Raw genomic sequence first — 23,750 nt, 5'->3', positions numbered from 1 at the left:
CTTCCCAGTTTTTAAACGTTATAGGTCCTCTGTGCGACATTCACCATGCTGAAAGGAGAAGGCAGACTATCACACTGAGCATCATCTCAGCCTCCACATATGTGGTTGATTATCATGGTTAGGACTCAGTCTGTTACAGAGGCCATAGAGGTGAGAGAATGGTCATAGAATTCATTATTTTATATTATAAATATAAAAAGCAGGTCACGATGGCTCCTCTTGCTTTGTTCTCCCTCTTCCTATCCTTTTGAAAAGTAACATACTAGTAGTGTCATCATGTTAAAATTAGAGATAGGATAAGGGGGTTATTTGAATACTCATTTGTATTAGTTTTAAATGAAGGTTCAGGTTTGAGGCCAAATTATGATTAACAGATAAGAGCCCAAAGTGGCAGAAAACTTGTGAAAACAGCTTATCATTAGAGACTTCCCCTATTCTTAATGGCAGAAATCTCACAGAATTGTCTGTTTTCATGAGATTTATACCACCTTTGGCTGAAATGTTGTAAAAATGGCTGACCTAATGAGATTCTGGCTGCAACTCAACTGGAATCAGAAGACAGGACCTTCTTGGTTTTGGATCTGACCTAGGTTCAAAATGGCAGGGGCAGGTTTAGATCCAGGGATTCAAATCTGAATGCCTCCAGAACTCAAAAGTGTTCAGGATCAACTTTTCACTTTTGGCCCATCTCTAATTACAATGTTTAGTGGAAACAACTGATGTTCAGATTTTAATATTTGTATATAATGAATTAAAACTCCATACTATAGCACAACCATGCTATCTGTGTGAGAAATACAATGCTAGAAACACTCATGCAGGGATGGCTTGGTAGTAGTATTTTGTACTACACACAGAAACCTATGTTCAAAACTTTATTCAGATCTCTCATCCCAAAGGCATCTGAAACTGTTGCAAATCATTGTGTTTCTTCCTTGGAGAAGGGAGTGCCTTACTTTACTGAATAGCAACCCTCCTGCCAATTAATAAGAAAGATTGATTGGCTCTAAAGGGAGACCCTGGTCATTTATCCTTTGAGGGAAAGATTGCTGAAGAACAGGGACTTGAACATGGGACCCGGGGGGAAAAAAAGAGGTACCTCAGAGCTTTGGATATTGTAAACCTCCTTCCTCAAAAAAGCAATTAATACCTATTAAACCACAATAATATGACAGTATGCTAAAAAAAAAAAAAAAAAAAGACAACCCCATTATTTGATAGAGGAGAATGTAGGACATTAAAATTGAGATCTAGTAGGGCAAGACATAGGTTGGAGAAATAATTAGGAATTTTTTAAAGATAAATTATTAGTTTCCATTGACACAGAGAAGATACTGGATGTAGCTGCCACTTCCACCATTGTTATGATATCTTTGTTATAAGAATAACTGAGGCTCTTGTACAGGATACAATGTAGACCCAAACCATGTCTGTGAATTTCACATTATACAACTGAATTGTCTGCAATTTACAGCACTATAAAAATAAGTGTATACAGAAATTGGGTAAATTCTTATTTCTATATGAAGGAAAGTGCTTCAACAAATATTTACACATTGATAACAGAATATATCTATTAAGTTTGTGAAAACAGATTTAATATAAGCAATGTTATTTTCAGAAACGAATTACTCAACAACAAAAAAAGTTTATAAAGTTTTAAGAAAAAGGTGATACCAGAGCAATGAAACTACATTTGTTAAATGTAACTATACAAAAGCGAAAGGATAAAGATGCTCACATCTTGCAGCGAGAAGGCAGACAACTCAATAAGGAGAATGATTTAAAAGTGTTCTCGGTTATAGCCATAAAAGGATGAGAGTATATCTGTTAGTCAGAAATAGAAGTGCTGTAAATTAACTAGAAAAAAATAAATGTTAGGGAAGTCCATGATAAAATGAAAAGCCAGAAAACATGCATTTACACTGTGAAAAGTTACTCTGTCAAAGACAGTGCAGTATGCAGGAATGAGTACAAGATTGAGTCATTACGTCTTGAGTTATAATCCTAGTGCCAGCAGCTATTCATGTGTGGCACTGAGCAAGTCACCTCATCTTTCTATCTCAGTTTGTAAACTGAGGGTAATAGTACTTACCCACCTAGCTTACAGGGGACTTGTGAAATTAATTAAATATAAGAATGCTTTGAATATTTTAGGTGGAATCCTGGCTCCATGGTAGTCAATGGGAGTTTTGCCACTGACTTCAGTGAAGCCATAATTTCACCCACAATTAGCTATAAAATTATTACTATTATCTATTATTATTAAAATGGCACAAAAGAATCTATATTTATTCTTAATTACTTCCAAATCAAATATGTTCAGTAAGCAAATCAGGAGATAACTCAGACTGGAATCTAAAAGTCAAGCTCCTTCTGACTCTTCCACCATCTCCAGTAATAAAGGTTCCGCATTTCACAACGGCTGACTATTTCATTTTCAGTGCAAATCGAACAAATCTAAATTCACTTTTACATACCTGAATTGGCTCCTTAGTGCTAGTGTTAGTATAAAACTTCAAATAATCAATAAAAACTGTAGACGTGACTTGAAGAAACACAGAATGATCTGCTGAGAAAGAAGGTGCTTTTTTTATGTTGTTACTTTTCTGACCATAACCACACTTGAACATACAGTGCGTGCAACTAAAACAAAAGTTCACATGAGAGAACTAACCGAAAAATACAGGCTACCAAGAAATATTTGATTATTTGATATTTCAAAATGCAGAGGAAACCGTCAAAACTAACATGATTTCAAAACAAAACATTTAGCAAGGCTAGAATTATAGATGAAAAGCAAAGCAGTTTCCTGTACTAAATAATGTAACAAAATAACACCCTGGTGGCATTATTATGGGGAGATAACATCAGGCCAGGCTTGCAGCTTTCCACAAGTCTAATGATCAGATTCAAGACTTTAATGAAAAGCCCTACAGCACTTTACAAAAATTAAAAAATAAAAATAAAAAAATGTTCCACCAATATATATCAAATGATTTTCAGAGTAATAAAAAAAAATCTCCCTGAAATACCTTACACTCTACTGCGCGTGGATGTTTTGCCAAAATTGGAGTATGCTTACATACATTTATGAACTACAGTGCTTGAGTATCTATGCTTTTAATTCAAATGTTGAGGTCACAATCTAGTATCCTGGAAATATATGCTGTACTGCAATTTTTATAAATACATATTTTCTGTTTTGAAGCATGAGCCACTAAAAATTTATATAGATGGAGTACGTTGCTAGATACTTTTACCTCCAATATTCTAGTTAATACTGCCTTATTCATGCAGCCATAACATCATGAACATTGACCTTGCCAAGTATAAAAAAATAATAATAGTTGGTCCTGGTGAGCATTTGGATGGGAAATTATGAAAGACAAGCCAGCCAGTGTCCGCAGATTGGTGGCGATTCAGTAGGTGGTATTTTCCTTCTGACTTATTACTGAACCAGTGTCACAACATGATATTTGAGAGCACTGTGTTGCTGGATGTGTCAATCTTTTGAGCAAAACATAAAACAGAGGCACAGAACACTTTGAGCCACTAAAGATTTCATTACTCTTATCTGATGGAGATATCCTATCTCCTAGGACTGGAAGGGATCTTGGAAGGTCACTCACAACCCTGGGTTTAGCAGGTCAATGCTCAAACTACTGAGCTATCCCTCTCCCCTGCAATAGCCTTGCAAATTACTCAAAATTCTAGCTACTTACAACCCCCTCTGTAGTTCAAATAAGATACAAGTCTTTCTTGCTTCCCCTATTAATCTGTTGCATGATCTTACTGTATGCTGAAAAACCATGGTTCCTGTTAATCCCAAAATTCCTTTTATGCTGTAGTCTAGTCAGTGAAGTGCTTTAATTCCCTTATCAATTAAATGTTCGCTATGCATGGAAGGCATTAACATCAATGTGTAGTAATGTCAGACTTGTCCATAGAAGTTATTTTGTTTAAGAGCAGCTATCTTACAAATGAACAGAAGACTTAAGTAGTTAATCATCTTACTAAACAAAAATTGTTTAAAAATGCTAATATTATAGTCCCTGCAAGATGCAAACATGGAATGCAAGAACTTTTAATTGAAGTCATTGGGATCTAAAGTTGTTCAGCGTGTCTAGAAATTGCTGACAACTGAGTCGATTGAAAGCACCTCATTTGCCAGTTTTCTTGGATTAGCCACAAATGTTGTTAGCATTGATGTTATTTCACCTATGTCTCTGCCTCCAATTGCAATTTTTTTTGAAAAAATATAAAACTTAAATCAGAACTAGACAGTGTGCTCTTTCTAGTATATAAACCAGCTTTTACAGCTCTAGAAACATGGGTTTGAATCTAGCATCTGAATCATAAGAGAGATACTGAGGGAAGGTATTCAGGGTAAGAGGAAGAGTCATAAGGTAGGTAAGGCTTTGTGGAAGGCCAGAGAAAGGAGGTCTTGGATCCTCTTCTGGAGTATGAAAGACTCCAGGTAGAAAGCTCTGGAAATGGCTGCATACAAACAAGCAGGGATAGACTCCCGCAGAAGAGCCCTGGGACTTGCTACTGAGATAAAGGAGAATCAAGACACTAGTACTAAAGAGGAACCCCAAGACGATGGCAAACCTGAGTCCATGAACATTGTGCTGTGGTGTCAGACTTTATTCAGAATTCTGAGAGACCTGGTCAGAGGAAACAGTCGCCAAAGAGCGTTTTGTTTTCATTTTGACCTTTAGTTTACTGGACAGAGACCATCTTTTGTGGGATTATTGAGGCACCCAAGAGGGAAAACTGAAGCAACAGCAAATGCAAGCACAGATCAAGTAGGATGGCCTGGTGACAAGATCAAAACCTTTCTGTTTTCCAGAACCAATTCCCAAAAATATTTTTATGGGTCTACCAAAATGTTTTCTCAAAGACATTTCATTATTCACTTTTTTTATTTTTTAAGTTTACTTTTGAATTCTCTCTATTTCCAAAAGACCTAAATAGTTAATATCTATGCAGTTTCTTAAGTCCCTTCTCCCTATAAAATCCAACTGGTCATTTTATGTCCGTCCTGCTACTGTTGTAAGCAGTTCTTTTTTCAGGGATCAAGAGCATGAAAAATGGCTCAGTGAAACAAAGTGGAGAATGTATCAGATTTAGAAAGAAAGCCTAGCATGTGCCCCAGTTCATTCCATCAAGCCATTCCAGATCATCTTGAACCCAGAAATTTAAAATTTGTTGAACTATTGACAGGTTTTAAAAGTATGTGTATGTTGTTCCTATATTAGATGAACCTCAATTTTTCTACAAATACCTCATTCTGATTATCTTGCTTTTTTCCCCACTTTGAGAACAAAATTATAGCTCACAGAACACTGTAATTTTTGGTCCTCTGTTTCCAAAATGGATCAAAAAAAAAGAAGACTATAGAATGGCTTGAAAAAAATTCAGGTTCTTTTAATCTACACAACAGTAAAATTCTTAAGATGATCATTTAACAATGTATTTTCCCTCTTTTTCCTTGAATTGGTTGGCATTCTAGAGGCATTGAAACCAAAATTCATCTTCTGGCAAAGACCAATTCTGCGAACAGCTCAAAAGATGAAAGTTTCAGAAAGTTATAAGGGAATGCAAGTTAGAACGGAAACCAATTGTGAAAACAAAGACAGCTGAAGTTTTAATTTTAGGTAAATGTTTCTGGTTTTAAGAGGTTTCAAAAAGTGTGTGTTTCTTGCCCACCATGGTAAATCATGAAGATATAAGCATGGTGGATCTGATGGCAGAGGACTCTGGGTACATATTAATTATGCAATTACTTCCTGTTTAAATGGTATCATTTTGATTTTCACAAAGAATGTGTTTTAAGTTTAATCTTTTGATGAGCTGGTATCTGAGAAATTTTTCTCTCTACTGAATTACAATATTTTTTTTAATGGCTTACTATTTTCTTCTCTTTGAGCAACGTGACTGTTTTATAAAATGTCAGGTAAACAACACACAAACAATAGATCCATCCTGATCTAAAATCCTCAAATTGTTTAAATGTCTAAAAGCTTGTATATATGGGTACATTTAGAGCACTTAAATGACAATCCTCTAATACCTTACCAAACTTGTTCAGACTATGTAGGTGCCATGCTGATTAAAGGCCTTTATTAATAGACACTGATCTGATTGCTGAAGCCACAGCAATCAATATGGCAATAATCTGTATGTTAAGAGAGGGTCTCTCATGCTTCTAAGAAAAACTCGACACCCATCCTCAACTCTGAATAATATTTCTAACAATACCGGCTAAGTAGAATATCATACTAATAGAATCATCTTAGAGTTCCAAAGACCTAAAAGTAAACCAAACTCGACAGCAAGCTTCAGAATTGCTTGGACACAAAAGCAATCTTAGCTAGATTTAAAGAAGAAATAAATGTAGTGTTGCCTTGCTGAGTAGCAATTGAAGGATAACCTTTTTCAATTTCTTCCTCTGATCAAATAAGATCTTACAATGGAAAACCTGCTTCAATTTTGTTTTCTATTTCCAGAATCTACTGTATGGTCTATCCATTATCAATTCTTTACAGGAGATTACTACAGAGGCAAAGGATGTAGGGCAAAGTTTGCTTGGTTATAGAATTAACTACAATTTATATTTATGGACTTCATATTTACCATAAGTATATGATAAAAATAAATCAATACATAATAATATTGTGATGAAGCAGAGAAAATTTACACCAACATGAAAAAGGGTTAAAGAGAGCCTATGGGCCCAGCTAGTTCCACCCCGCTATAAACTAGCTTTTGACTAGAATTGACTTGCAGCCAATGCCAAGCCTGGAAGGGGAAGAAAAGGAGGAAACCTGGCTCAGTTCTGGGCTGACTGATGATGAGGCAGGACTTATGTACGGAGGGAGCTAAGAGGAGCATCACAAGGCACCGGACAGCCAGTGGGAAAAAGCACTGCATCCCTAACCGAGGGAGATTGCGGAGGAGCACCCAGTAGTGAGTGAACCATGTGATTTAACTTCAGAAACATTGCAGGGTGAAGCCCCTCCAATCTTACATCCAACTTGCCCAGAGGGACCTGAGGCCGTGACAGAATGCTGCAAAATGTCCACAAGGAGATGGTACTCAAGCAAGCCACTACAGACTGTTTGGACTATGGGGGCCATGCCTCAAACTTAAGAGACAGATATAAGAAGTAGCATAGGGCAGTAGACATAGACTCTGCTATGAAGACCCTACCGGCATTGCGTCACATAGGGCCCTGGGCTGGGACCCAGTGGAGATGAAGAGTTTCCCTCCCACACCTCCTTAAGGACTGAGGCATCTCAGCCAGGGAAGCAAGGGACTGAAAGTCAGGCATGCCAACCACTAGACTGCCTGGCCCTATGAACACACTATTACACGGGTCTACATTTTTTAAAGGCGCTAACTAGACATGATATGAGTTTACTGAAGATTTCCTCCAGAGTCTATCATAATATTGCTAGTTTAGAATCTGAAAAACTCTGGTATGATTTCCCAATTCCTATATGTATAAATTATGCTTTCTGCTAAACTCTCTCACTCTATCCTCATCAATAGTGGACACACACTAAATGTTTCTACAGATGGAAATTGTGTACATATAAAATGAGGAATACGGGTAGAACCAACAAAACCTTCAAAAACTGATATTTAAGTGAACCCATTGTCACACAACACAGCCTATGGCTTTTAGCCACAGTTCATGGGTGGAAAATGGGGTTCCAGCAGTAGCACACAAAGAGGCACTGTCTGCATAATTGCTTTGGAAAACAGGGAAAATGTAATGTCTGCAATCTCATTTTACAGGTGCGCTGTGCTGGGCCAGCTTTGCTAGTTAGAACTGCACTCCAATCTGCCTCTCAATACCACTTTTGGATGTCAAGCACTGACACAGGCAGGGGGTGCAAGGACCAAGACTGAACCTGGTCTTTGGCTTAGATGCAAGGCGTGGGAGCACACTCCTTCCCCTACTTCCCAATAGTGCACCAAGCCCAATCTGCTCCATACAGCTCACTGCATACACAGAATTGATGTTTCCCTGAATATTTTAATGAAAGAAAAATCAAAAGTGTCCAAAGGAAAATTCAAACGCAGAGAGTGTATATATTGTATACAATAGACTACTAATTCTCATTTAAATTAAATCCTTGGGTGCCTGATTCTCATTTACATGGATGCCCCTTTCCACCATTCTGGCAGTGTGAAGTAACAAACTGTAACGACTTTAAGGCACCTCTACACTGCTAGAGTGATGTAAAGGTACCCGAGTGTAAATAAGAACCAGACTGCCACAATGTACTGCCGCTAGGGAATCTCAGTTGAAAAAACACAATTATCTAACAAAGGTCGTCTACTCAGATCTACAGTTCGAGAACCAGAACACGAAAAGGGGAGCAACTGTGATTTGGCCACCGTCATGTATAACGTCAATGGCAAAACAAGAAATAAAATAAAGAATCTCATCATATGTAACCAGTAGATTATAACACATCATCTAAATATTTCTGTTCAAATACATTTTGAAACAAAAGTGTACAAGGGTTTGACCCTCAAAAGTAAAATGGGTAATTGGTTGTGCATTTATTTAAAGATTAGTGTAGACATTTTCCCCTTAACCTCATCGCGTGTCACACTGAAAGAATATAAAAGCCCATTAAGGTTAGTACACAGTGACCTAGTTAATGATAGCATACATAAAACTTATGCTCACAAGAATGCAACTAAGAGCCTTATCCAACTCCCACTGAAGTCCCAGTAGAAAGATTCATTGATTTGAGAGAAAATTGTATCAGGCCTAAGTCTCACTTGGCTTCCCCTCCCCCCTCCCACCCTCACCTCCCGGAGAGAAACAGGAGTATCGGAATATGTCTGTTAACTCAAATGAAGTTCTCAAAAGAGAACTTGGCTCCTCGAGTATAGATTTTAAAGACTATATATTTGATTTTTTGGGGGTCAGGATAGACTGGTCAAATGTGTGTGTTTGGCTTTAAAATAACTCCCTCTCATCCAATTTTTTTGTAAACTGATCTTGAGCCTGATATCACATACACTAGTTTTACCCTTCTGTAGTTTTTGGACCAAACACAACCAAGAAGGCTGCTCCAAAGAAATCAGAAGACAACTGGGAATGGCTCGCTCAGCCACAGCCTCCCATACAAAAGTGTGGGAAAACTGTGCCATCTTGAAAGGTACATAGGTTCAACTGGTGGAAAGCTTAATTTTTTCCATAGCGACTTATGAATGTGAATCTTGGGAAATTAATATATTTAGGATGTGAAGTTGGTGAAGACTCTTTTGTATCCTCTGGATGGAAAAGACGACTAATCCTTATGTAATCCCTTTGAGGTTTAGAGAGCATGGCCCCTTCTAATCTTTTTCCTGGGGGGAGGGGGAGAGTGAGGAAAAAAGGGGGGGGTGGATCCGAAGCTCGGAGAGAAAGAGAGGTGGCAGCAAGCAGGCCCTTGCAAAGGAAGCGGAGAACATGCCTGAAGCCTGGGAAGGACAAGGCAGCCAATCGGGGGACACCCCAGGACAGGAGCCAGGAGGAGCACTGTGCCAGGGAGGAATTGGCCGAGAAGGACAGGCTGGAGCTGGACTGAGTATCACGGCTGCTCAGAGCTGCAAGGGGCTGTGAGTACTGGGGCTTGTGACTCTGCATTGAGAACGAGGAGGGAGGTTGCTAGATAGTTAAGTGGGGAGGGGGTCGCTCTGTGTGGCTTTGCAGAGAGCGACAGAAGAGGGCACAGGAGGGGTTTGCTGGGGAGAGTTCACTGGCGCTGAAGATGACCAGGAGCACCCAAGACTCACCACAGGACTGGAACTTTGCTCAGGACTCCTGAACTCTGTGCAGACACATTGCTCGGTGTCTGCCCTTCCAGACTGTGCCACCACTGGGCCTGTGGGGCCTTGTCTTGGATGCAGCCCTGTTTTTACTGCTCCCCCTATATTTTCCCTTGTTGTTTTTCTCCTCTCATCCCTCTGTAAATAAATATTTCCCTTTCTTATATCCATTCTACTTTTCATGTGGGGGTGCGTGTTCACTCTGGGGGGGTTGGAATAGGTGCCCCTAGGGTGAAAGGGATTTTTCCTGCTGCATTTCTGCACGCGCCTTCTCTTGGCCAGAGCTGCCTGCAGAGCAGACTCCATCTTGGCCATGAGGGCGCTAAAATTATACCTTATATTAGAAACATTGGCACAAAGTGGACTTTGCTCTCGGAAATCAACAGGTACAAACTTATGCATGTTGATCACATGAGATTATTTTCATCTGTACACCTGATGAATGTTATCGGAAAAAGAACAGTGGTGGGATGTCATAGTAAGGGGATGACCAGCAAGGAGATGGATAGATGGTGTGCAGCAGATCACTGAGAGGTCAACTGCTGAGTGTGCAAAGTTAGCGATGGATCAAGAAGGCTTCTGAAAATTCTGCTATGCTTTTATCAGTATTTAGACATGACTAAGTAGATTTTAATTACTTCGTTTGTGGACTTCCAAGGATTTACCTTGGTTTTATTCAAGTGTAAGCAAGATCAAATGAAGGCCAATGCCTGTATTTACATATGCAGGTCCTAAGACAATTATGCGATATAGTAAACTGAAGTAACTACAGAGTTTATCAGAGAGATCCTCTGATTGGAAGCATATTCCTCAAAGTTCTATTCCATATGGCAAGATAGGGGAGTTCAAAAGAAAATATTATTCAGAAGCTAACAAAAATATTACAGATATGCAAAAAAGTTTCAAATATTTTTGTTGACTCAGTATCTGCAAATGAGGTAATATTCCCCCATGAACATACTTTTGTTAAAACAAGAAAATATGCAAATTTTAGACTCATATGTCCTTGCTCATTTGCAAAGGTTTTGCATGTCTACAATATTTTGCTTTTCAAAGAGTAAAAGAACCACAAGTTGTTACCTCAGCAGCTGTCACTCCACATGGTACTTTAACAGTGTCAGAAATTAACAGCATCAAACTACCTTGAATAGATACCAAACAACTAATATGTTCTGAAATGTCTATCAGAAAAAAACTGATCAAGGAACATCAGCATCAGGTTATGAGTAGTTATCTCACTGAAGTTACTCCAGGCTTACATTAGTATAACTGAAGTCAGAATCTGTGCCATCAGAGTCTAGCGAGGTATTGAGCAGTCTTTCGCTGGGAGAGGGACGATAAAGAAGTGAATGGAGGAAAAAATGTCTGAAAAACCAAATTTGGTTGCGTGAAAGGATTCATTTTAAAACTAATCTTATGAGGAGAATCCGAAAAAAAAAAAAAGAAATACACACACACACCCCACCACCACCACACTTGGAGTTGGCGATACTAGATCATTTAATCCAGCATTTAAATACAGGCACTTCTGAGTTAAAACAATGGAACATCAACAGTGTTAGCAGTGCACATTGACACTACACAAGAGTATGTGAAGAATACCTATTCCTTCTGCCTTCTTAAGTGGAATTTAAACAAGCAGAGTGTAATTGCTCGAGTTGGAATTTTGAAGGACACCGAATTATAACCTTCTACTCTTGAAGAGTGCTATAGGATTCTTAAATCTCTTTAAAATCTCATTCAAAGGAAAGCATCTTCCTCCAGCAGATCAGCATCCCCTAACACTGTGCTCTGAGGTTGGTTCAATCAGAGGGAAGAAGAGCACATACTAAACTATCCACACCATTTCCTGCAGCTGTTAGGTGTTCTTTGGAGGTCTCACACTCATGTACTCAGCAAGATCCAATGGGATAAGAGCACAAGACTGTGTGACTACACTAACAAAACATTCAGTACTATATTAATGAATGTGTATATTTAGGCTTAAGACTTCACTTTCTCTCTCTCTTTCTCCCCTATCCCCCTGCCACTCTCTCACTCACATATACTCAGCTGCCACTAAACTGGTGACCAGAGTCTATAATTTAAAAATGTCTATAAATCTACCTCTTAAATATTGTTGTCTGACTCATCACACCACTTTGTAAGGGAATTGAAAATTATGTATTCTCCTCACCTTGCTATTGCATTAAATAAAATCTCGCTTCCTTTTTCTACATAATTTCTTGGACTCCAACTAACCTGACATTTACTAATCTAGATTGTTTTCCAGTTCATCTGTTTGATTTCTCAAAGGTATTCCATCTTTAGAACTATTCGTAGTATTCAGGCAAAAAGAAAAGAACGGGGGGAAGCATGCCCATCTATCACCATTTCCATGTCTTTAATTTTTCTCCTACCCTCAAGCATTCTTGATCCAAAGCTTTAAAGTTTTATCCAAGGCAGCCATCCTTGTTTAAATCACGTCCAATCATTTACTGTTATCCACGGAGCTTGAACGAAAAATTACACTATCCACTGATGTGTCAAATTCACACTTTCATAACTAAAGGAAGCTTGGAATCAAAATACTTAATCTTCAGTAGGCTCAAATTTATGTAAAGACATTATATGGTGCAGTATACTTTAATTTCCCCAGTAACTGGTTTGATCAATAAAAAAAACCAACCTAACCCGAGGTTTCAAATTTTAAAATAAAACAACTGTAGAATAAAAACAGCATGTCACTAAAAGCTGTCCATCATCTCAGTCTGCCTGCCTGGAAATGGGAAGGAAAAAAACCCCTGCTTTTTCAGTGAGCAAACATATGCACAACATTTAAATTATACATAATTTGTGTATAATTCTTGAAAATGCATTACTAGAGGAACTGATTTATTCTTCATCTACATAATGTGAATACAAAAAATACTGAATGTATCAGTACTCCTTTTTTAGTTCACCATAAAACCTATAATAATTTGGCCCTTAACAACAGGAGATACTGTTATGATGGTGATTGTATTAAAAACAGATAAATATGTTCCCAATCCTACAAACAACTCAGTTACCACCTCAGCCTCATTGGGAGCAGAAGTAACAACACTTTGTAGGTCAGGCCCTAACAGTGTGCATTCATATAAGGTTTTTCACAAAAAAAAACAATAAGCTCCACAACACCTCTGTGAAATATGTAAATATAATTTTCCAGAAGAGTAAATGAGGTATTGGCAACTCCTGTGATTTTTATTACAGGTCTTGTAATATTTAGTATTTTTCTTAAAGTCCCAGCTGTGATTACATGAAATCCTGTGATTACATGAAAATGTCTGCTTTCATTTTAAAAATACAGTAAGTTTTTAGCCCTCACTATTGGGGGAAAAGCTTGAAAAAGTCACTTGAGTGCACTTAAATGGGAGTGAAAATAACACATCATCTGTTCATTTATTTAGTTATTTAATGATTTGTAAGCATATATCATTATTTGGAAGGGTCTTTATGATTTTTTTCTACACTTCGGGTTGAAATGGAGGCAGAGAGAGGTTAAGTAACTTTTTCAAGGGCACACCAAGTGAGTTGCAGACTTAGGAATAGGGAGCTGAGCACTCCCAGCCCCCCACTTTAACCACAAGGCTGCTCTATATTACATACTATAGTACTGTCTATACTACAAAGTATGTTGTATGATCTGCAAGACAGAACTTCTAAATCCCACAGTTGAATCCCAAGAACCTTTTCCATATTTCAGGATCTGTTGACTATATTGTGGCAGGGCTTGCCCATTTGTTGTATGTGCATGCTACTTGACCCAGCAACAACTACGTACTTTACACAACACGCAGATTATATTTGTTTCTGACTGGCAGGGATGTGCGCATGAATTTAAATTTGACCACTTTTGGAGGGGCATGTCCTGTGCCCCAGCCACAGCCCCAGGACTGGAGGAGCTCTGTGCCCCTGCTTGACCCACCTTGTGCACAGCCCTGCTGACTGGAATAATATGTATGGGGGTGGCGCTGGGGAGTCGGGGGGGGGGGGGACGGGGAGAGGCACTGCAAGCCAGAATACAGGCATAAATAATCTGCCATTGTCATGTACCTCTGTGCCAATACGGAAAACAGAATCTGATCCTATATTAATATCAAATGAAAATATTGCAGTATATCTGTGGCCTTTTAAACTACCAATAGAGCATAATAAAGTATGCAAAAAATATGTTACATATGATTATGTGTATTTAAAAATAGTAACAAGGATATATCCTCCCCTTCCTACATACAGAGGCACAATTGTGAAGGTTTCATCTGAAAGACAATCAGCACTCTTAAGGATTCATTGCATGCTCCCTTTAGTGAGACTGGCCTGCTGGATGTGCGGTAGTGACAGGAGGCATAGCCTCATATCCCCACAACAGGCCTGAGACTTCAATAGTACACAGGTAAACAAATTGTTTTCTCCTGTCACCTGTACACCTTGGAAAATGCTGAAAATGGCTGGCTTGTCTCTGTGCTGCCACTGTCTTCCCCCTGTCAGTTGTGCTAATATGACATCTCTGAAGTGGTCCATTTGGCTTTCAAGTTGATTCAGTACTGCTCAGAGGAGCAGACGAATATTACAACAAATTCCATGTCTTTTAAAGGGAAACTTTCCACATTAAAGTGACTGACTCCCATCACTTTCCAGCAGACCATGCCTCCCTTAATACATTGTGTCTCTGCATAAGAGCCACACACCACCAGGAAACATACTGTACAGCGGTCTCTGCCCTTCACTTGATCCCTCCCAGCACGTCGGCAACATAAGTGTTGTTCTGTTCCCTTATGTGCCTTGAAAAGAGCCCGAATGAGTAACTAAATAATCTTTTAATATGTCAAAATATTGTAATTTTCTAATTCATTCTTACACTGCAACCTACATTAAATATGCAGATAAAGATATGTTCACAGCTGAAATAACAAAAGTGATTGATACACAAGTACACTGCTATGATCAGAACATATACAAGAAAAAAAATTATAAACAGTTGCACAAAAAATTCCATCTTTGATAGATTTACCGTAGAGCACATATGTCAAGAGAAACACAGGCTTTTCTTTTATAACTACACTCACTCTTCTCCATACTATAACTGACATCAGAATTTTTAAAGCTTAAATGACAAATACATATTATCAAAATCTCCCCAAAAAGAGATATTTAGCTAGTTGTTTATTGGCTTACTGGTTGTTTTTAGTTACACAAAACTATCATATACCTTATTCTCAGACAAAATGCTTCAATTTAAAAAACAGACAAACTGAAAGGCACAGAAATACTCAATTAAGAGCAACCAATCACTTTTAATTACGCCCACCTATTCTCACCAGTCTTCCATCTTTCAGCCTTACTTCCCTTTCACAATGCTCAGTAAGGTGTGGTATTAAATTGACTTCAATGGGACTACTTATATGAGTGAAGTTAAACATATGCATAAGTGTTTGCAGGAGAGGGACCTAAGTGTTTTTGGATTTTCCGATTAGTCCACTGGTGAGTGACTGGCATAATCAACAAGTCATTTTTTTTAAAACCAAAAAGGAAGTTTACTTCCAGCAGCTCAGCTGAGCCTGCCTTTCCTTAAGAAAGCCACATAAGGTGGCAAATGAGGGTCAGCAAATGGTATTCTCTAATATTTCCACCATTCTATTTTCTTCTTTTGGTAGCAAAATACAAAGTTGTATTTTACCACAATTTCTAGTAGTTAAGAACATCAGTGCTTAAATGAGAGCTGAGGAGATGGCAAGGTGCAATAACAACATGAAAATACTTTGTAACAACTTCGGGATTGACATGAAGAAATCTGACTTGACAGAGTACCACGGGTTGGCATTTGATTTATTGATTACACCCTATTATCAGACAGGAATTCAGCTAACATTTGTTATATTATCAGTTATACAAGTAAGCCATCTTGACCGAGGCAAATCAGAATGTCTGATAACATCAGCTCAAATGAAAAATGGTCTGTTCTGAGGATAATCTTAATATTACCTTTTAATAAAGTCAATACAGTGAGACAGCACGCTATACCTTCAAATTCTCCTAAATTATAAAATCTTTTCTATTGTATTTAACTTACCATAGGCAGAAGTACATATTGTCACATACTAATATATTACCTGCAAACCTTCAAGCACAACAATGTTACTTTTTTCAGAGTAGCAGCCCTGTTAGTCTGTATCTGCAAAAAGAACAGGAGTACTTGTGGCACCTTAAGAGACTAACAAATTTATTTGAGCATAAGTTTTTGTGGGCTACAGCCCTCTTCATCAGATGCATGTAGTGGAAAATACACCATCAAACTAGGCTTGAATAAAAACCGGGAATGGATGGGCCATTACACAAAGTATTTCCCCATGCTTATTCCACCCCAGTTCCTTACATCTCCTTGTCAATTGCTAGAAATGGGCCATTTTCATTACCACTACAAACAGTTCTTTTTCTCTCTTGTTGATAATGGCTCACCTTAACTGATCACTCTCCTTATAGTGTGTATGGTAACACCTATTGTTTCATGGTGTTTGTGTGTGTGTGTGTCTCTTCCTACTGTATTTTCCACTACATGCATCCGACGAAGTGGGCTGTAGCCCACAAAAGCTTATGCTCAAATAAATTTGTTAGTCTCTAAGGTGCCACAAGTACTCCTGTTCTTTTTACCAATGTTACTGTAGCACTGTATTGCAATACTAATTCTCTTGTACCAGGAATAAACTGCTAATTCTTCCACCTCAGGAACTGGATTACTGCCGAGTAAAACAAGGTGATGAAACTACTGTTGCTGAACTATGTATGATTCATAGTTAGTAACAACTATCTCTAAATGCGAAACTCAGATTTATATTCTCATAATCAAAGGTCAGAAAAAGAGTGCAAGAATGGATTAATATTAATAGAAGCCAAAAGTATGCATTTACACTAGCTGCTGTATATAATTCTCAGATGAACTGTGAATACATCTGTACACAAAGTGATGTATATGAAATTATAGATTTATAGCTTCTAGTACAAATCCTGTTACATTTTTCTGCAACAAAAGCTTTTTCATGCAATATTTATGTGGCATTTCTTAATATATAGTTCTCCTGAAGATATAATTCTTCTAGTTCCTCTCTTCTACAAAAGCAAGAGACACTGAGGAACAACAGACTGGCCCCCCAGCATGAGAGCATTTTCTGCCAGCACATAAAGAGCAGAAAGAAAAATATTTTCATCACTGCCCTTCAGAATAAGGAACATTTTTGTTTGTTTGTTTTTAAACAATTGTTAACATGTTTTCTAACTAAATCTTTAGCTAAAACATTCCAGTTTAAGACTGGCATAAACCAATTTACTGAAAAAAAAATTATTTTGAAAAACAGCATGGGCAAAACCATGTATGAGTGATGTATGTGGTAGTGCAGAAGGTCTCGCTCTCAAGAGTCCCTTATAATCCCTTGGAGTTCTGGCACATCTAAACCTTCCTACAACCAGACAAACAGAAGGTAAGAACCTTGTCAATTTAACAGGGATCCAAAATGGTCATCATAGCAACAGAGTGAAACATTGGACGTCTGATTCTAAGCATATGTTTTTGAGACAAGTTGATCATGAAGAAAAATGCAAATAAATACAAACTAAATTCTAATGCAGAGGTGCTTTTAACAGTTACCTAATTAATATTAATCCTCAGTAGTCAGCAATCAATACAGTTAGTAAGTAAATTTTAGATTTGTCATTAGATCATGATAGACACTTGGGCCTTTTTTCTTTTGAATTTTTATTGTATTTTTTCTTGAATTATAGATTTGTCAGTCTCCTCAAACACAAATGACTTGTAAGCTTAAAGTCAAGATGAAACCCTATGGTTAGCAGAAGCACTGCACAGAGAAAAGGGAGAAATTAATTTTACTACCCATTTTACAATCAAAAGTAGCACTTTATCAGCCGAATATCTAATTTTCATGTTACATTTTCATAACACTATCTCTATTACATCACTAAGAATAAACTTACATTCACTCACTAATCTTCTTCCCTATTAAAATCCTGCTGAATCTGTGTTCAGTACCAACTTCATTTCTTTTCACTTGCTAGCACCTTAATTAAAATCAGCTTATGTTGACTTTCATTTTTACAATATATGTCTATTTCACATCTTAGCACCTTCATGGCCCCCCAGGGAGTCATTACTCTTTAATATTTTATTTTGACCTTGTTAAATTACTGGAATTGCCTGATATTCTTCTTTATTTGCTAGGTCTCCCCCTTCCCCTTCCCCTTCCCCTCCCCTTTTCACAAAGCATATGGTATGTAAAAGCACCTAGTTTGCAATCAGACTGTCTTTATACAAAATATGTCAGTTCATTTATAAAAATAGCTTTTGACCCTTTTAGATTTATTACAAGAACTGTCTTTATAAATCATACATTTCATTGTTAAATAATGAAGGACCACTGGCCAATGATACTTTAAGATATTTATTCCAAACTTCAGAATGGATAAAAAAAAATTAAGACTAGTATTTTAAAATTTGTAAAAAGCTAAGTTTACTCATTCTTTTCAAAAAAAGGAAAGTATAACCAGTTTTGTTCAGCACAGCATTCTGAATATATACAGAATGAGAAACATTTTTAAACATATCAACTGTATTTTAATAAAAGTTATTAAAATTAACATGTCTGAGCCTCTTGCTGACAAGTGACAAACATAGTGCAAAATATTCTTCTGGGACAGGATCCATGTGTGATCCAATAAAAAGGAGTGGCAGCCCAAAGGGAAAAGGAAACATGGGAGTTCTCTTCACCTGATGCTCAAGCACCATGGAAATTATGTTCCATAGAAAGAGAGAATGGAGCTGGCACTTCATCACTTATAAACAAAGCTTCACCTACCTGTACGACTGAGGGAGAGCAGGAAGGACAGTACTGGGAAATGAAGTGGGAAGTGTGGATGGTTTGTGGGAAGGAAAGACCAGGAGGGGGGAAAGACCATGGGAGGGGAGTGTTGAGTTGGGAGGTGAAGACCGGGAGTTAGAGTAGGGGTTAGTAAGTTGAGATGCAGAGACCATAATGGGGAACAGCGAGTGGGCAGAAGAGACAGGAGGCTGAAATGTAAAAGTAGGAGCCAGCCTAAGCAAGGGATGGTGCGATGAGGGGAAGAAAAGGTGCTGCTGATAACTGAATCAGCACTCCTGAGGAAAGCAGGTGCAGGTGCGGGAATGGTGTAAAGCAACAGTTCACCTGGGTGCTTTGAATGGGAGATTTGCTGGGAAGCTAGGAAGGCATTCACAATGGAAGTAACTGTAATTTCGACACTTCATATGCTGCGCAGATCCACCAAGTCTCCAGAAAAGAATATTGACTGGAATGCTTAATACCACTGCCTCCTCCTTTTCACACAGCTCCATCCTATTTACCTCAAAGACTTTTGAAAATGTTGTCTTTTGTGACTAATAATCCACATTTTCAAAACTGCATAAAAGTCACATTAACTTCAATGGGACTTAGGTACTTTCAAAAAAATGACCTAAAGAGCAGCATATTTAATTCTCAGATTCTAGTGACATAGAATTTGAGGAAATACAGAACAAATAGTCTCCATTTCCACCCACTCTTCTGCATTAAAGGCTTGATCCAGTTCCCACTGAAGTCAATTAAAAGACTCCCATTAACTTCAGTAGTAGTTAGAACAGGCCTCAAGCAAGTATCCAACAATATTGAGACTATAATTAGTAACATGACAGTACCACTACAGGAGACCAATATTAGGGAATGTTAATTCTCTGTAAGAGAAAGAGAGGTGTTCTCTAATTGTTAAAGCAAAGAACTAGAAACAAAGAACGTCCGAGTTCTAACTACGGCTCTAAAACTACATCCCTCTGCAGCCCTGATTGTGCCACTCTACCTCAGTTTCCCCATCAGTAAAACAACAGTAGTGTTATGAGTACTAATTCATTAATGTTTGTAAAGCATGTTTAAAAGGACTGTTTAAAGAAGACTAAATTATGTTTTCAACTGACTATTCCCAATGAAGTTGATAGAAGCTAACAGAATAGATCAGAAAGCAAAACAGGGCTCACAAAATGTCTAAATAGTAAAATTCTTTTGCAGCTTCTTCACACAAAACATACTTGAGCCATTATTTTACATGTCTCCTCTCTAACTAGCAATGGAGGTATAGGAAAGAGAAAATGTTACACTGCAGATGGTCAAGTGCAGTCACATGTCCTTAGGCTTTGAGAGCTGGTGCGTATAAAGAACTTTTTCCCTCAGAGCTGAACGTAAAACTACGTTATCTCTACAACTGATCCATGCTCAACTTGACAGCTCTTTACCTATAATAAGGTTTGTACCCAGAGTTTGGCACCCACTGAGGAACAGAACTAGCAATGTTGTAAGAAGTGCGGGTCAGAAAAGCAGGAAATTGTCCCATCAAAATTTATGTTAAAAAGGCAAACATCTTCCCATCTATCCTTCTAGCAGTCATTTCCACTATTATCACTCTGTAAACATGCAATGTTTCTATTCCTCATGGACCAGATTTTGGCCAGCCCTTTCTCGTGTGCTCACACAGCACAGGCTGGACAAATTCTTGATGGAAATTTCAGATCATCCATCATTCAGAGGTTCTGGGGAACAGAAGCTACATAAGCCCTCTCACCAACCGAACAATTGTTCTGAGGTCGACCAGAATCTGGTATCCATCTGGCACAGTACATCTATTCAGAAGGGTTGCACCAGTGTAGCAACCAACAGGAAAATCCCTAATGTAGACAAACACTGATTCACCTAGAATTGCACATATATTTTATCCTAGTGCTGGGGTAAATATCAAACCACTTCACAAACACTAATTTCTTTAAACTTTGAACTTTTCTGTGAAGTAGGTTAGTGTATATATTTATTTTAGGGCTAAGTAACCGAGCCAGAGGTGTTATATGACTCACTTAAGGTTAAACAGCAAGTCACTGGTAGAGCTAGGAGTCTTGTCTCCTAGCATTCTGCTATCACCACTAGATTACACTTCCTCTTCCATTACTAGAACATATATAACCTGCCCACTTCCGCTGAGTAGAATAATAATTATATATCATTTGCAAATTTCATTTTGGTAAGTTGAAGACAAATATAATTCTATCGGAGTAAAGTTAAAACCAAGCACATGTGGTTAGATGACATTAAAAAAGTGCTCGAAGACTTGCTGAGTTCTGAGAACTGAAACCACAGACAGCCAAAATGTGGCTCCACACAGTCAGATATGATGGGGCTGCTAATATTGAGCACTTTACTGTATGTAGGAACCTTGGCTTTCAAAAAAAAAAAAAGAGACAGAAAAAATAATTTTGTTAAAACTGTAACCACAAAAAATAACAACCTAAAGTTTTAAGGTGTGAAAGTGAAAGGTAGTAAATTATTTTATGAAAGTGCTGACGTCTATCATATAGATACACACTACACACTAGTCCATCTTTACATATCAGAAGAATATATAATTATGTTTATCATCATAGTTAAATATATTTATTGCTAAGTATTTATAGTTATCACTAGAGTGAAAACAGCTTAATTATTTTAATGTTTTTAAAAAACAACGAGGAGTCCAGTGGCACCTTAAAGACCTAAAGATTTATCTGGGCATACCCTTTTGAGGGTAAAAAACCCACTCCTTCAGCTGCATGGAGTGAAAATTGCAGTTACAGGCATACATATATATTAGCACATGAAGAGAAGGGAGTTACCTTACAAGTGTGGAACCAGTGTTGATGGCCAATTCACTCAGAGTAGCTGTGGTCCACTCCCAATAATTGATGACTGTTATTATTAACCATATTTATTAAGATAGTGCCTAAGGGCTAACAGGAACTGGGCCCCATTGTGGTAAACTCTGCACAAACACAGAGCAGAAGACAGTCCCTGCCTTGAAGAGCTTTACATGCTAAATAAATTTTTTGTCTTTGGAAAATCTCTCTCACAGTTAGAATAAGTGCTTGAATTTTGGCTCTGGTTTTTTAAATATTTTAGAGTAAAGAGCATAAGCACCAAACCACAAGTACAGTGAGTACATTTACTCCTAAATGTTTTTTTCTCTTAATTACCACATGGTTTATTTCCAATTTCTTGCCAACCACAATTTAAAGATTTGTCATTATAAAAATTCAATGAGCTGAGAAGAAAGCATGAAGGAATTTTTTTCCTGATATGCTGTTGTGATTAGAAAACTGTCATACCGACAGAAGTAATGGTACTTTCCTACCATTCTCAGTTTTTTTGCTACTTCACTAGACCAAATGATCAACTACAGTAGTGGATCACAACCTTTCCACCTTTCAAAGACACCCCCTCTCCCTATCTAGCCATTAAAAAAGGCAGGTGGTGGTGGGGGGGGGATCATGATCTTCTGAAACCTCTTCCCAACCTCCAAGGTTGAGAACCCATGAACTCCAGGAAAGAAGCACCCAGGCTCTTAAAAGTCTCAGTTGGTAATTAGTGTATTGCAAACTCTTTGGGACAAGGACTTTTGTCTTCCTCTGCATTTCTGAAGGACCGAGAACCTGTCGGGCACTACCACACTATAAAGAAATGATGACAAATCCGCCTTTCACAATGACCCAAAGGCTTTACCCCAACCCACGAGGAGATCGGGGAAGTCCTACCCCATTCCCGTCACACCTGCCTCACGGGGACGTGAAAAAGCTCCGAAAGAAGGGCTGCCAGTGCGGCCCCATTGCCTGAGCAGGGAGCTAACCTGACTAGTCCCTGTTGCACGGCGAGTGCCAACGCCAAGGTATGTTCCTGACTCGGAACAACCGCTGAGGCTTGAAACAAACCGAGGCGAAAAAGAGCGGGAGGCGCCTTCGCTGCTCTTTTACTCTCGGGCGCAGCGTCCCATCCCTGCCGGAGGATTTGGGGGGCCCCTGACTTTTCAAGCGGCCGCGCTACCCGCGGGAGGCGCCGCCTCTCTGCCTCGCAGCACCGAGGCAGCCAGCCAGGACCAACGTGTGTGTCCATCCCGCTCCTCTCCCCCTTTCCTTTCGCTGCCTGCGAAGTGACAGGAACCCCCTGCCCGCGGCAGCAGCCTCCCCCCGGCTCCCCTCTTCGGCTGGCGGGCAGGCGATGGGGCGGGGGACGGGACTAGACACACGTTCGCCCTGGCAAAGGAAAAACTAAGGCAACAGCTGCAGCGAAGCGCTGCAAAGCAGCAGCAGCACCCGGGGCCGGGAGGTTCCTGCCGAGCAAACGAACCACGGGGCTGGTGGGAGAAACTTACCGGAGGAAACCGAGGAGCCGGACAAACTGGAGTTACTGGACGCTGCCATCCTCCCTCCTTAGCTCCTGGCCCCGCTGCGACTCCGGCTTCTGCTCCTGCTGCTGGCCGGCTCCCGCCGCTGCCCCCAGCCCATTGCCAAGTGCGGGAGCCGCACCGTGCGAAGCAGCCGCCGCCGCCGCCGCCGGGGCTGCGCTTCCTGTTCAGCCAGCGAGCGAGCGAGCTGCGGCCGGTGGCTTGGCTGCGCGCCGCTCAGGCGTCGCAGGGCTCTGCCGCTGCGTGCAGCTGGCGGACGCCGCTCGGCAGCAGGGCACGGAAAAGGCCCCGCGGCGCTTCCAGTTGCCTCCTCTCCGCCTGGGACGCGGGGGGGGTCCCTTGTGGCCGTGCCCAGAGCCGCCCCCGCGAGCTCCGTCCTCCAGCCCCGCGCCTCCGCCTCCTGCCGGGCAGCGCTGACAGCCGGGCGCAGCCCCCCTCGCGCACACAAAGGAAGGAGCGCGGAGCCGGGCTGGCAGCCCCTGGCTGAGCAGGGTGGGTCTGAGGCGCGCAGCCCGAGGCGGGAAGGAAGCCCGGGGAAGCAGCCAGCGCCCGCTGCTGATACTCCTGCCGCTGCCTGGCTCTGGGCGACTCCTTCCTCCAGGTGCCAAACGCGG

At 39.6% G+C, this 23,750-nt stretch overlaps 1 protein-coding gene across 1 annotated transcript in view; it reads right to left on the bottom strand.

Annotated features, from left to right (window-relative positions):
* The window catches only part of CHN2 (chimerin 2), a 207,454-nt gene extending 184,135 nt beyond the window's left edge, over positions 1-23,319 (bottom strand). The window contains 1 exon segment of the mRNA XM_030550857.1: positions 23,104-23,319. Coding sequence (XP_030406717.1) covers positions 23,104-23,152 — 49 coding nt within the window. The 5' untranslated portion in view covers positions 23,153-23,319.
* Positions 23,320-23,750: the final 431 nt, after the last annotated feature.

The sequence above is a fragment of the Gopherus evgoodei genome, chromosome 2 (genome assembly GCF_007399415.2).
Source record: "Gopherus evgoodei ecotype Sinaloan lineage chromosome 2, rGopEvg1_v1.p, whole genome shotgun sequence".
Taxonomy (NCBI): Eukaryota; Metazoa; Chordata; order Testudines; family Testudinidae; genus Gopherus; species Gopherus evgoodei.
The sequence above is the reverse complement of the archived record's forward strand: the minus strand, read 5'-3'. Positions and strand labels throughout refer to the sequence as shown.